The sequence below is a fragment of the Haliotis rubra genome, unplaced genomic scaffold (assembly GCF_003918875.1).
Source record: "Haliotis rubra isolate DU_JTF1 unplaced genomic scaffold, ASM391887v1 Scf226, whole genome shotgun sequence".
NCBI lineage: Eukaryota > Metazoa > Mollusca > Gastropoda > Lepetellida > Haliotidae > Haliotis > Haliotis rubra.
Genome location: NW_025766292.1, coordinates 1100436 through 1113900, shown reverse-complemented (window position 1 = coordinate 1113900; position 13465 = coordinate 1100436). Strand labels below are relative to the sequence as shown.

At 42.8% G+C, this 13465-nt stretch overlaps 1 protein-coding gene across 1 annotated transcript in view; it reads right to left on the bottom strand.

The window, feature by feature from the left end:
• LOC124277722 (exocyst complex component 7-like) overlaps positions 1 to 13148 on the bottom strand; it is a 40611-nt gene extending 27463 nt beyond the window's left edge. Inside the window, exons 1-10 of the mRNA XM_046713446.1 lie at positions 13019 to 13148; positions 12476 to 12641; positions 12082 to 12166; positions 11216 to 11324; positions 4429 to 4546; positions 3474 to 3648; positions 2885 to 2954; positions 884 to 942; positions 656 to 717; positions 196 to 302 (exon numbers count right to left, since the gene is read on the bottom strand). Coding sequence (XP_046569402.1) covers positions 196 to 302; positions 656 to 717; positions 884 to 942; positions 2885 to 2954; positions 3474 to 3648; positions 4429 to 4546; positions 11216 to 11324; positions 12082 to 12166; positions 12476 to 12641; positions 13019 to 13069 — 1002 coding nt within the window. The 5' untranslated portion in view covers positions 13070 to 13148. The remainder of the gene's footprint in view (positions 1 to 195; positions 303 to 655; positions 718 to 883; positions 943 to 2884; positions 2955 to 3473; positions 3649 to 4428; positions 4547 to 11215; positions 11325 to 12081; positions 12167 to 12475; positions 12642 to 13018) is intronic.
• Between the last annotated feature and the right edge of the window lie 317 nt (positions 13149 to 13465).

Sequence of the window (13465 nt, the reverse complement as noted above, 5' to 3'; positions counted from 1 at the left end):
TCCCAACCCTACCTGCATGAGTCTCAGGACAGCTGTGAGCTGTGTGATGTACTGGTCAGTCTCCCAAGCCTACCTGCATGAGTCTCAGGAGAGCTGTGAGCTGTGTGATGTACTGGTCAGTCTCCCAAGCCTACCTGCATGAGTCTCAGGAGAGGTGTGAGGTGTGTGATGTACTGGTCAGTCTCCCAACCCTACCTGCATGAGTCTCAGGAGAGCTGTGAGCTGTGTGATGTACTGGTCAGTCTCCACATCCAAATGTTCCTCCTTGATGCTCTCTGTTGATGACCCCTGCCTTCTATGACCTGACAGTCAACAACATGAAATATCTTCTAGAACATGTTATAATGCCATGAAGTATTGTGGCCCCTCCTTTACATAAAGTATCTCCAAACACAGATAAAGTACATTAGTCTTTAGTGAGTCAGTGAAGTTTACATCAATGATCATCTTTACAATGTTTCAGCAATATTATGGACACCTGCTGAAGAGTCCACAGTGTTGTAGGTTGTACACATTCAACACTAAGCCCAAACAAACAAACATGTGTTGTATACAGACAGACCTGGGACCTAGTACCTCTGACAAGCAGGTGCTGTCACAGCTAAGGGACACAACTTGAAGATGTTCAACTGCTTAGCATGGACAACAATCTTACCTGGTTCAAATGGTGACCTCCCTGCCATGAGAGTGGAGGATGCCTTTTTGAAACCTTTTAACCTGAAATACAAAAAGATTTAAAAACAACTTCAGTTGGTACAAGATACTTCATTCAAAAGCAGGTTGGGTTAATATTGAAACTGTTTTCATAGAATTGATTGTTACTAATTATGGATTCACTAACTAGTTTTCATCATCCTTTATAACAGCAGACTTAAACACTTACTTCATTTTCTTCATGCTCTTTCTCACTGGTGTATCTTTGGTCCCACGGAATTTGTTATTCTAAAAGAATCAGGAAAATATGTCAAACATACATTCTTTTGTTATTTGAAAAGAATACCTTTATATAGATCTATACCATTCACAGATTACTTGGAAACTGATTCTAAAATCAGAAATTTACTAATAAAATAGGCTCGCTAGAGACTTACACTAGTCTTGTATGAGTCTTGTATGAGTGATAATAACTAGCCTATTTCCCCAAGAGTGAGTGACTTTGTGAATATTGATTTGCATCAGAGTCAAACACTATTCCAGCTTTGGCCTGTTCAGATTCTGTCACAGTCTAGAGTATCAGCAATTAATCCTGGACACATACTGGCATTAATGCCATTATCTAGTACACACATCCCCAGGTCACACAGAGCAACTACCTAGGACACACATCCTCTGATCAAACAGAGCAACTACCTAGGACACACATCCCCAGGTCACATACAACAACTATCTAGGACACATACAGCAACTACCTAGGACACACATCCCCAGGTCACATACAGCAACTACCTAGGACACACATACCCAGGTCACATACAGCAACTACCTAGGACACACATCCCCAGGTCACATACAACAACTATCTAGGACACACATACCCAGGTCACATACAGCAACTACCTAGGACACACATCCCCAGGTCACATACAACAACTATCTAGGACACACATACCCAGGTCACATACAGCAACTACCTAGGACACACATACCCAGGTCACATACAGCAACTACCTAGGACACACATACCCAGGTCACATACAGCAACTACCTAGGACACACATCCCCAGGTCACATACAACAACTATCTAGGACACATACAGCAACTACCTAGGACACACATCCCCAGGTCACATACAACAACTATCTAGGACACATACAGCAACTACCTAGGACACACATCCCCAGGTCACATACAACAACTATCTAGGACACATACAGCAACTACCTAGGACACACATCCCCAGGTCACATACAACAACTATCTAGGACACATACAGCAACTACCTAGGACACACATCCCCAGGTCACATACAGCAACTACCTAGGACACACATACCCAGATGATATATTTGTTCCCTGCATTCTATCTAACATGATACACCAACACATATACAGTGAAGCCCCGTTAGTCCGGACTCCGATAATCCGGATGTCTCGCCTCCCGGGCGATTTCAGCTTGTTACCAATCTATGCCTATATAATTTGCCTCGATAATCCGGAAATTCGGTTTCCGGAACCGGACGGTAAGTAGCTGTCACCAATCAGTAAAATAAACAGTAAATTGCTTCACAGTTCGAACGCTGTAAGTCGTGTTCATGAACCGTAACAACACCTCCCGGCGATGTTTACTTAATTAACTGGCCAACTGGGTTGTTGTTTTAATTAGACATTAAAAGCTCCCGACTGAAGATGCTGTACATTTACACTTTGATTGACACCACAATACAAAGGCGTGGATGACAAGTGAGCTGTTTTGTGATTGGTTAATGTACTTTGACAGACAGATGCGTCCGTGGACTTAAAGTGATTTTGCTTTACGACAATGCTGCAAGTCACAAGTGTGCTTCGCTAACTTTGCGAAATGTGACCAAACACCACGTCTCATATTCAACCGATGGATGCAGGAATAATTCGGACATTCAAGGCATACTACAATAGATCGCTTGTTAGACATTACCTCACCTGTGCTGAGGAAGGACGTGATCAGACACGTCGGATCAACATGCGGATGTCACTCGGTAAAATTATTGATGTGATGAATTAAGCTTTACATTAAATGCTTATTTGTTTTATCCAGATTTGTGTCGTTTTTGTAATAGTTAGGGAAGCAACTTGGGTCTTGATTCAGTACGGAGAAACGCAACCGTCCGGATTAACGAGGCTTCACTGTAGGTTATTTTCCCTCAGATAAGGCTACATCAACCCCCATCCAGCTTCTTGTACACACCGTGGCAGGAGAATGTTGCCCCACGTGGGTGGTGCTGCTTCCACTTGAGGTCTTCAGATGTTCCTTCAGGCTGCCAGAAACATTCACAATAAATAGCAACACAGGTGTCGGTCATAATGGACACAGGGAACACAGTCAACCTGAAGATGGAATGACCAGATCCCAAACATCACAGGTGAACAACACACACTGCTGACAGGGATTACATATGTTAGCTGGAGGAGAAAAACACCTATCTATACACATTCGATAATTAGGCTGAGCAATGCAGAGAAAAACATGATTAAATGACTTCAGAAAAGGAGTTAACTTACGGGCCTCTAGAATATGTTGTACTGACACAACATCTCTAAACTTTAGCACCTCTCACATAACCTCCGATGAAGGGAATACTGACTTTCATCTTGATTTAGGAGGGAGTGGTTATATACTTTTGTAACAACATTCAAGTCCCATCACAACAAGGGACAGCAAGAAAGGGCCTCACTATATCCAGGTGAGAAATAGAACCTGGAAATTGAGGGAAGGCAATAACACAGAGGTACAAACATGTTGTTGTTATCAGAATAATTAGGTTATAGTTTCCTACCCCTGTAAAGACTTGGTCAGCATGCTGGCCCTTGCAGTGTAGTAGTACTTGGTGAACTCGGTGGAGTTGTCGTTGGCCACCAGCCACTTGGAGATGTCACTGAGCTGCTCCACTACCTTCTCTGGCAGGTGCTCCAGAGCAAACAGGTCTGTGTCTGTCCCCACCGGGGGCAGTTCTATAACACAGGAGGGCATAGTGATACACATGGCTCGACAGTCTGGTCCTCAAGGTATAATGGCTCGCCAGGCACTCTACAAGTACAATCCTTTACAATAGATGCCCTTCTCCCCATGCTTTCATCAGTGCCCCTCCAAATACCTTCATCAGTGCCCCTGCTACATGCCTTCATCAGTGCCTCTTCTACATGCCTTCAACTGTTGCCCTATACATGCCTTCATGAATGCCCCCTTCTACATACCTTTATCAGTGCCCCTTCTACATACCTTCATCAGTGACCCTTCTACATACTTTCATCAGTGCCCCTTCTACCCTTCATCAGTGCCCCATCTACATGCCTTCATCAGTGCCCCTTCTACATGCCTTCATCAGTGCCCCTTCTCCATACCTTCATCAGTGACCCTTCTACACCTTCATCAGTGCCCCCTTCTACATACCTTTATCATACTTTCATCAGTGCCCCTACATACCTTCATCTTCTTTCATCAGTGCCTTCTACATGCCTTCATCAGTGCCCCTTCTACATGCCTTCATCAGTGCCCCTTCTACATGCCTTCATCAGTATCCCATCTACATATTTTTATCAGTGACCCTTCTACATGCCTTCATCAGTGACCAATCTACATTTCTTCATTAGTGCCCCTTCTACATGCCTTCATCAGTGCCCCTTCTACATGCCTTCATCAGTGCCCCATCTACATGCCTTCATCAGTGCCCCTTCTACATGCCTTCATCAGTGCCACTTCTACATGCCTTCATCAGTGCCCCATCTACATACCTTCATCAGTGCCTATCAGGTCCATGATTAGGATAGGTGGTACAGGACGACCATGTCGAGTCAACAGGGCACGGAACTCATGCTGTAGATTTTCTTTGCCATCATCATAGATCCTTGTCTGTGGGATTGACAATGCAAAACTTACCACATGATCATAAACATCATCATCAATATTTGAGGGATGTACATCATAAATGAATTGCTAATGTTATCAGTAGTTGTTTGATTTAAAAGAACAACCCAAAAATGAAATTTTTAGAGTAAAATTAATATTTTTATACTTATCCTGACTCATGCTTATTGCTTGTCTTCTTCTTCTTGCGAACATAGTGGAACACTTGTATCTCCCAATTGAAGCTCCCTTCAATAAAAAATCACTCATTAGTACTCACCCCGAGTTACCTCCCTTCCACAAGCGCGGGAACGAGGGCGCCACCCAAGCCCATGTGCCTCACTCTCTCCTTTTGTTTCGAGCCCGACACTTTATTTTTCCGAAGAAATCCAAAGTGTTAAGTGGGGAGGACGGGAGGGCTTACCTCATGAGTCAGGATAAGTATAAAATATTAATTTTCCCTCTAAAAATTTCATATTTTTCCTTATCCTGACTCATGCTTATTCCTTGTAGAATCCGACGGAAAAGGAGGTGGGAATATATATACTTTGGATTTTAATTATTAGTGATTTGAACTGTGATGATTGTAATAACCCTATGGGAACTTCATAAAGGCACTGAACTGATGAATTCCTGCTGCTTAACTTATCAGCTGCCATATAAAGGTTATTACAATTTACTGAATATGATAAAAGTATATACAACATTAATGTAAGCTGAAGCTATTAACATTGATAGTATAAACTTCTGTGAGTTTATAGTGGATACTTTTATAAATGAACCAAAGTATTAAGCTTAAGATATGCATATATTTAAGCTATAATAGTATAGTACTGTGCTTAAGATATAATTATAACTTAAGCTGTATAATAGTAACCAACTCCTTAGAGTTTGTTAGCTAATACATTTATGAATATGACCATATGACTGAGCTTAAGGATTGATGAAACTTAAGCTGAACATATATATAATAGCAAAACTCCTAGGAGTAGTAAGCTTATATATAGTATGATATAAAAACCATAGTACTGAGCTTAAGATAATAAATTAAACTTAAGCAAAATATATAGATAGCATGTAGCTATTAGTACTGTTATCAGATAAGTATAAAATCTGTAAGATAAACTTATCTTTTCCGTGGAACTGTCAACTGTTGAGCGAGGACCATGGGACCGAAATGGTGGATACCTGAGACGTCCTCGGTGGTGATATCTCTCAGATAGTGGTTGGCAAACACCATATCGGATCTCCAGAAACATCCCTCCATTATGGTATTCAACGAGCAATTCCCATGTAGAAGCGAGAGTTGAGGCTAGCTCTAATTTCATGAGGATTAGAAGCTCTTGGAGGGTCGAGTCCTGCAGCCTTGTAGGCACGTGAGTATGACAGTTCTGATCCAAATAGAGATAGTAGTATGCGTGAGACTTCCGTCTGCGTGAGCTGTAGATATAGGGATAAATAATCTCTTGAATTTCCCTCTGCTCTGTTTGGATCGTTGGAGATATATTTTCAGTGCTCTTACTGGGCATAGTGATAGATCCATCGTATCATCGCGGTCCAAGTATGGATGAGAGAGCTGGGACGTGGAATAATCTGTCTGGTTGACCTGGCAGTTGGTTTTTCGCTATAAAATCCCAGCGAAGTCCCAGATGAGCAATGTTATGAATATCATCAAAGCGTGTTCTCTAGTAATCCAGTGTGTGAATCTCTGACATCCTGGCGGCCGTAGCTAGTGCTAACAGGAACAAGGTTTTGTGGGTCAGTGATTCAAACGATGTAGATAGCAATGGTTCATAAGCCTCACTAGTGAGGTGTTGGAGCACTATATTTAGATCCCAGGCTGGAGCGTGAAACTTCCGTTTCTGATCCTCCAATCGGAACGCTCGTAACAAAGCGAGTAACTCTGGTGTTTTTGTTAACTTGACGCCCGTTCTCATAGTTATGACAGAACTTATAGCTGCAAGATAAGTGGACAAGGTTGAGCCTTTTAGATTCTTAGTTTGGCGTAGATAACATAAGAAATCTGCCACTTGAGGATGTGTAGCATATCTGGCTGTAAATCCTTTCTTAGCAGCGTAATTGACAAAACTGTGCCATTTGTCATCGTTATAAGTTACGAGTTGAGTTACGTAGTGCAAAGCGTGACCGCTTTAGCAGCTCTGGCAGAATAACCTCTCTTATTCAGACATGCCTCGATACAATCCATAACGTGAAGTTGGAATGCTTCTGGTGTTTAGTGCACTTGTTTTGTGTGCGGATGTATCAATAGATTGGCGTTGTGGGAGCTGAAGAATTGGTTTTTCGATTTCTTGAATGAGATCTGGAAACTAAGTTCTCGCTGGCCAGTAGGTTAGTGACCAAAATCAGATGGAGGCTCTGCGTTTGACTGATTTTCTGTAAGACTTGTGGGATTGCGCTGGAGGCGGAAAGCGTCTGAGTTGAGTCCCTCCACGATATGCTTAGTGCGTCCGTTGCCCATGCTAGTGGGTCTGGAACTGGCGATCTGAATGTTGTCAGTTGCTTGTTGAATCGAGTGGCGAATAGGTCTATCAGAGGAGATCCTATTTCCATGATTATTTGATTGAATATCTCTGTGTGGAGCATCCATTCTGTCGGCGACGGTTGGTGTGGCCGAGAGAGAGCGTCTGCTAATACATTCTTTGCTCCTGGAATGTGGCAAGCTCTGACGTGTATGTTTAGATTGTCGATTAGATCGAACAGTCTGAAACATCATCGAGTCAGCACGTTCTTTGACCTTGTTAAACCTTGTTTGTTCACATAAAACGCCACTGTTGAATTGTCTGTGTGAACCATCAACTGAGCGTTCTGTAGTAGGTTGCTCCAGTGACTTATGGCGTTTATGACTGCTTGCATCTCTAGCAGATTTATGTGACATTTGCTCTCTTGATTGCTCCATAGGCCTGACGCTGTCCTGCCGGCAAGGTGGGCTCCCCAACCTTGTAGTGACGCTTCTACGTAGAGATGTGTTTTCGATCCCGGCTCTACTAAGGAGACGCCTGCGCAAACATTCAATCTCTTGGTCCACCAGAGTAGATGTGGTTTGACATAATCTGGAAGACTGAATGGTAGAGGGTCCTCGAGATGAGCATTGATGAGGACTTGTAACGGATGTAATTGAAGCCTGCCTCTGACTGTCAAGTCTTGAGCTGATGTGAGTAGTCCCAATAGGCTCTGCCACTGTCGTAGTGGTAACGGAGAGAGTAGGGCTTGAGGAATAAGTTGTTGGATCTTGATCCATCTGTCCTCCGGGACTACAATACGATTCTGAGCTGTTAGAAATCGTATACCTAGAAATTGCAGATCCTGCGTTGGTTCTAGGTCCGACTTGAGTAGATTTACTAACCATCCTAATTGAGTTAGTAGCTTGATTATAAAGTTCAGCTGTAGTCTGAGACGCTGTGGATCTGGATCCACTAGTATATCGTCGTCTAGGTAAAAAGCGCTGCGAAGACCTTGACGATGTAGGTATGAGACAATAGGCTTGGTCTCTTGTGAATACCCAAGGGGCTGATGTGATTCCGAAGGGAAGAACCTTCCATTGGTAATGTTTCCCGTCTAGGATAAATCTTAGATATTTCCTTGAGTTGGGATGAATCGGAATGTGTAGATATGCGTCTTGCAAATCTATGCTGGCCATGTAATCTTTGGGACGAATTAAATGCCGAAGTTGCGGTAAGTGTATCATGCGAAACGTTGGTGGTTTGCATAGATATTCTCTGTTGAAGATGCTCATGTTGTATATGAGACGAAACTTCTCCTTGTACGATGTTTCGTTGATCCAGAACTTCTAAGGCCTGTTTGTTTAGCAGAGTAGCTACTGTTTCTCTTAACATAGGTAGTTGTGCCGGTTGAACGTTGAACCCTGTGGGGGTGACTGTTAACGGAGGCTTGGCCTTGAGTTGTATTAGATATCTGTGCTGTAGGGTGTTGGATACATATGGATCTTGTAGTATTCCCCAGTTTTCCCAGTGCAGCTGAAGGCGTCCACCCACTTGAGAAGGTTGTACTGGAACGGCTGGGGGTGGAAGACTCCAGTCGTTCCGAACCTGAATTTCATCGTCTAAATCCACGACCACCTCTGGATGATCTGCCTCTAGCTGATCCTCCCCTAAATTTGCTGTATGGGCGACGAAAAGAATCCTTGGGATCTTTAGCTGCAGCTAATTTCTTGTCCCGTGCTTTCTGTAGCCCCGAAAACTTAGACTTGCCCGAGTATCTCTGTGCTGACTGTTTAATGACGTTCGCTAAGGTATCCATGGATCTGATCATAAGTACCTCTCTCGAGTCTTTAGATACTTCTTTGGAAACATTGTCTATGTTGCCACCAAACAGTAAGGGCGATGACCATGGAGCTGTGTATAGAGATTCTGTGAATTGCTTATCCCAAGAGCAGGAGGCTAGTAAGCCTTGCCGACGAGCCATGGTAGTAGTTTCAGTAAGCGCTGACAGGTGCTCTGTAAGAAATTGGTGGTCTCTTTTCTGCATGAGTAGAGCTGAGTAGATCATTCTATCTTCCTCCTCTGTAGAATTCTTGAACTTGGTGATGAGAGTTTCATTAATAGTTCTAGATCTATTCAATCCAAAGAACATTCTCCTGGAGATGGTATCTAATTGGGCCAATTTCTATGCGATCGTCTACTCTGTAACTTCTGGACTTGGCATCACTGATTAATTTAAAGTTGTCATCAATATCCTGGGCCTTGAAAAAGGGGTCCATATTGTGTCCAGCAAATTTCTTGGCATTGAAGACCGGGAAATGTGTAGATTGGACTTTCGAAGATTTGGAACAGGCTGTATCCAGATTAGCTGGTACCGCTGCAATCTGGTCAATAGGAGGTAAGGTGATATTGTCTACATCATCATCCTTCATCAGGTAAGTCTGAGTTGAATTCTCGTTCTTCGGTGGGGAAGCAAGTTGTAACTCATTCACCATCCAGTATCTAATCTCAGCATCTGAGAAAATGATACCTTCTTCCTCTTCTGACGTAGGGTCACATGTCGGAGTCCTAGATCTGTAGGAAGATCTATGAGAGGACTGTGGTGAACGGACTGACGAGTGGCTAGTGTAAGGAGACCTTGGAGGAGACATCCTCGCTAACGCTGGGACTTCGCTAAGCTCTTCTAGATCTTCTGGGCGAGGTAGATTTGGAGCCACTTAGCCTTAGCGACCTTCGCGAATGTATCGAAGTCAGTGTCCGAATCGACATATGCGCTTGCCATGAAGCGACCTCTGTGTTCTACAGGGTGTGGGCTCGTGGCAGCTCCTTCTCCTTGATGTCCCTCGCATGAACTGGAGAGGCTCTAGCTCCTTCGAGGAGGCGGCCTGGGAATGAAGTGATCGCCACTGGGCTGGGTTGCCCGCCAGCGGAGGCAGCGTTTGTGGGCTCTGGGGCCCCAGGCGAAGCCAAGGCGGGCTCTGGGGCGCTGTATGACTTATTATGGGTTGGGCTCTGGGGCCCGTGGCTCTGGGGCCTCTGTAAACCGTAACGGTCCTCCATCAGTCTCATGATTTGGTTGACCAGGTGGTCTGGGACGGTCTGCGCTGGCGTTGAGGGTGGCCTCTCTGTGAAAGTGACGGGACCCTCAATCATAAACTCCGGCATCAGCGTAGGCATCTCTGGTTGCGTGTTGATCTGCGCTGTAGTGACGGTAGCAGATACTGGACATTTCTTATGACGTACATCTGGAATGATAATCGGAATGTCATCATCATATAAACATAATTCTGAGACAGGTAGAATATCGGAGGCAAAATTATTTGTAGCTTTCGTAGATTTCCCTTTTGACGAAGCTGTGGACCTGGGGGTTCTAAGCGTACGTTGAGATGATGTGGACGCTTTCCTAGTCTTAGACTGTGAAGACGGAATGTCTTGAGATGCAGGTCGCTTCTTGGACATAGCAGACTGCGTCCCACGCTTATCCCCCGAGGGAAACTCAGGCAGGCCACCAGCCGGTGGCGGGTCGTCAGTCAACAGTTGACAGGGTATATTAGCTTCCGATCTATTAGCCATGACTGAAGATTGTTTGAGAGATTTATCTGCCTTCCGTCTCAAAACGGAACATAAATATTTATCAAAGGCAGAAATTGGTAAATTAATACATAATTTACAACGAGAAACAATAGAATATGGAGTAATGCAACTAGGGCATTTTAAATGTGGATCGGTAGCGGAATAACGTAGTTTACAACCTGTGCAGATTCTCATTAACGTAAACTGCTGAACAAACACGGCGAAACGTGAATAAAACAGCAGAAACACGACTAATAATCAATGCAAGTTGAAGAAGGATACTAGTTACACCGATACTAGTTACACCTCTATAACTGAATATAAGAGGTACTAAACTAAATATAAATAAAGGATATAGTGTGTTGGGAGACACAGGCGCTCTCACGTCCAGCTCACTGGGCGAAGAAGGAGAGAGTGAGGCACATGGGTTGAGGTGGCGCCCTCGTTCCCGCGCTTGTGGAAGGGAGGTAACTCGTGGTGAGTACTAATTAGTGATTTTTTATTGAAGGGAACTTCAATTGGGAGATACACGTGTTCCACTATGTTCGCAAGAAGAAGAAGACAAGCAATAAGCATGAGTCAGGATAAGGAAAAATGTGAAAAAGTTATATACAAATATTCATAAAAATTACTACAGACTTACCAATTCATCAAGTTCTTTACTGGCCGGGTTGTTTGTAGTGAAGTATCTCATAGCTCGCAGTAACTTGTCCATATAAGAGATGTAGGTATCAAGATCACTGGCGCCTGGCCTGAGATGGATATAACTCAACAATGTTGGTAGAAGAAACACAACATGGAACTAATATTATAAGGAATTGCTTCCAGTCGCTATATGGTTTAAAACATGGGATGAAAAGCAGCAGACCTTACCTCTATTAATCTCATTATACTTAGCATTTAGCCATGTTTTCTATAGTGGTGAAACTAAAACAGTAGGGTCACAATATCATGCGTATGACAATACATAGGCAACAATATCACCACGATATACTTATTCACTTCTGACTGTGTGGAAACTTCTTGGCTGTAAATATGGGAGACCATATGTTCCTAGCTGTTATATTTAGCAGTAAACTTGAAAGGGTAATTACAATTCATTCTGCAATATTTTCCTAGCCAAACTTTGGGGGTAGGTTGTCAAAACTGAGAAGTAAGTAATTGAGCAAATGTGCAAGTGTTTCCTTGCCTGGATGAAAGTGAAAATTAAATATGCACTGCTGCATCAGTTCCAGTTCTGGGCCCTATTTCACAAAGATCTCGTAAGCCTAAGATCTCGTAACTTTGCTCGTAGCATTGGTACCTCCAATACTGTAACATAGGAGGTACCAATGCTACGAGAAAAGTTACGAGATCTTAGGCTTACGAGAGCTTTGTGAAAGAGGGCCCTGCATCTCAGATGGCACAGATGGTGATGACGCCTATTTCAATAACAGAGTTTAATTTGTTGATCATGAAGTGTCAGAGATGAAACAATGTTGTATCTGATGCTACACTGGAGATGCTCACCCTTCTCTGATGACCGGTTCCACATCTTTAGCAGCATGGTAGTACCCTAGGACATTATCCACAGTGTGAAGTGTTTTTTCAATGTCTTACTTGAGTTAAGGAACCTTGGTAACTTAGTTCTGAATTTCAACATGCATATCTTACAGTGTGTTATAAAAAAACATTTGAGTACCGTCACTGAAACTAGTGAAAGCTCAAAACATCAATTCAATATTGTGTTCAGCATTGACACATATTTATGAACTTTACCTAATGCATTACAATTTGTTCAGTTCACAGAATCAGTGAATATGCATTGATCTTTGACATCCAGGTCATAAACATGATAAACAAGCCTGTTTAGAAATTTAAATGGACAATGTTACCTAATACATGATTTTTTTTTAAAGGATGCTTTCTTGTCTTCGTCTGAGGTTCTCAGTCTCATTGTAAACAGGTACGATTGTATCTTCCAGTCTCTGTAGTCGGCTCTCAAAGCTGGTAAGAATGCCTAACATGTTTTGTGTGTTGGTGCTGCTCTTCTTCAGTGATTCCCTCAACGTCGACAAATTTGTCGTCTCCTGAATACAAAAACAAAGACTTGAAACAATCACGCGACATGGTTACTCTAGTACTGTATGTCAAATTATCATCTGATCTGTAAGATAAGTCCAGAATATGGCCAAATAAACCCACCAACACACCCCTCTCTCACGAAATGCATTTCCTACTTAAGTAGTGCCAAAGATCAAACTATCTGCAAGAGCCAGTGGACTAATAAACCTTCTGTTCGTGGAACCTGAAGCCACTGGACACGATCAGAATCATCCTCCATGTATAATTTACTGTCGTTAGTGTCAACCATTTGGTCAACATTCCCCTTCGCTGACTCATCAACTCATTTCATCAAGGACACAACGCTATTCCTGCAGACTTTTGATTATTGATTACAACACACCTTTTCGAGTTTTCGATCAATGTCATACTTTAAGTCTACGATATCATCCATTGCGTGAAATGTTTAGTCAAGAAGGTACAGATCGAGAGGCGGAAGCACCGAGCAGTTGTACTTCTTTCATCGGAAAATGGTTCTGTAAGAAGTAAAACACAATGAAACTCAGTTGTCGTAAAATAAACCCTACTAAAATCTAAAATCGAAGTTATTTCTCGCAAACTATATTCTCATTATGACCTTTAGTGATTAAAAGGCTTAGTGAGTACTAGACTAACGCTTAGTCCCAGAGTATATATAATTTTGGTAGTAACAAATAAACCCATTTAAATTGGAAAGGAGACCCAGTGAGTTGGGAGAAGCTAGACTTGCTTCATTCAGGGCTTTTATAGCATTGCAGGGAGGGCTAGGCAGTAGGGAAAATAATGTGGTTCAGGAACTGTGAGACAAGAC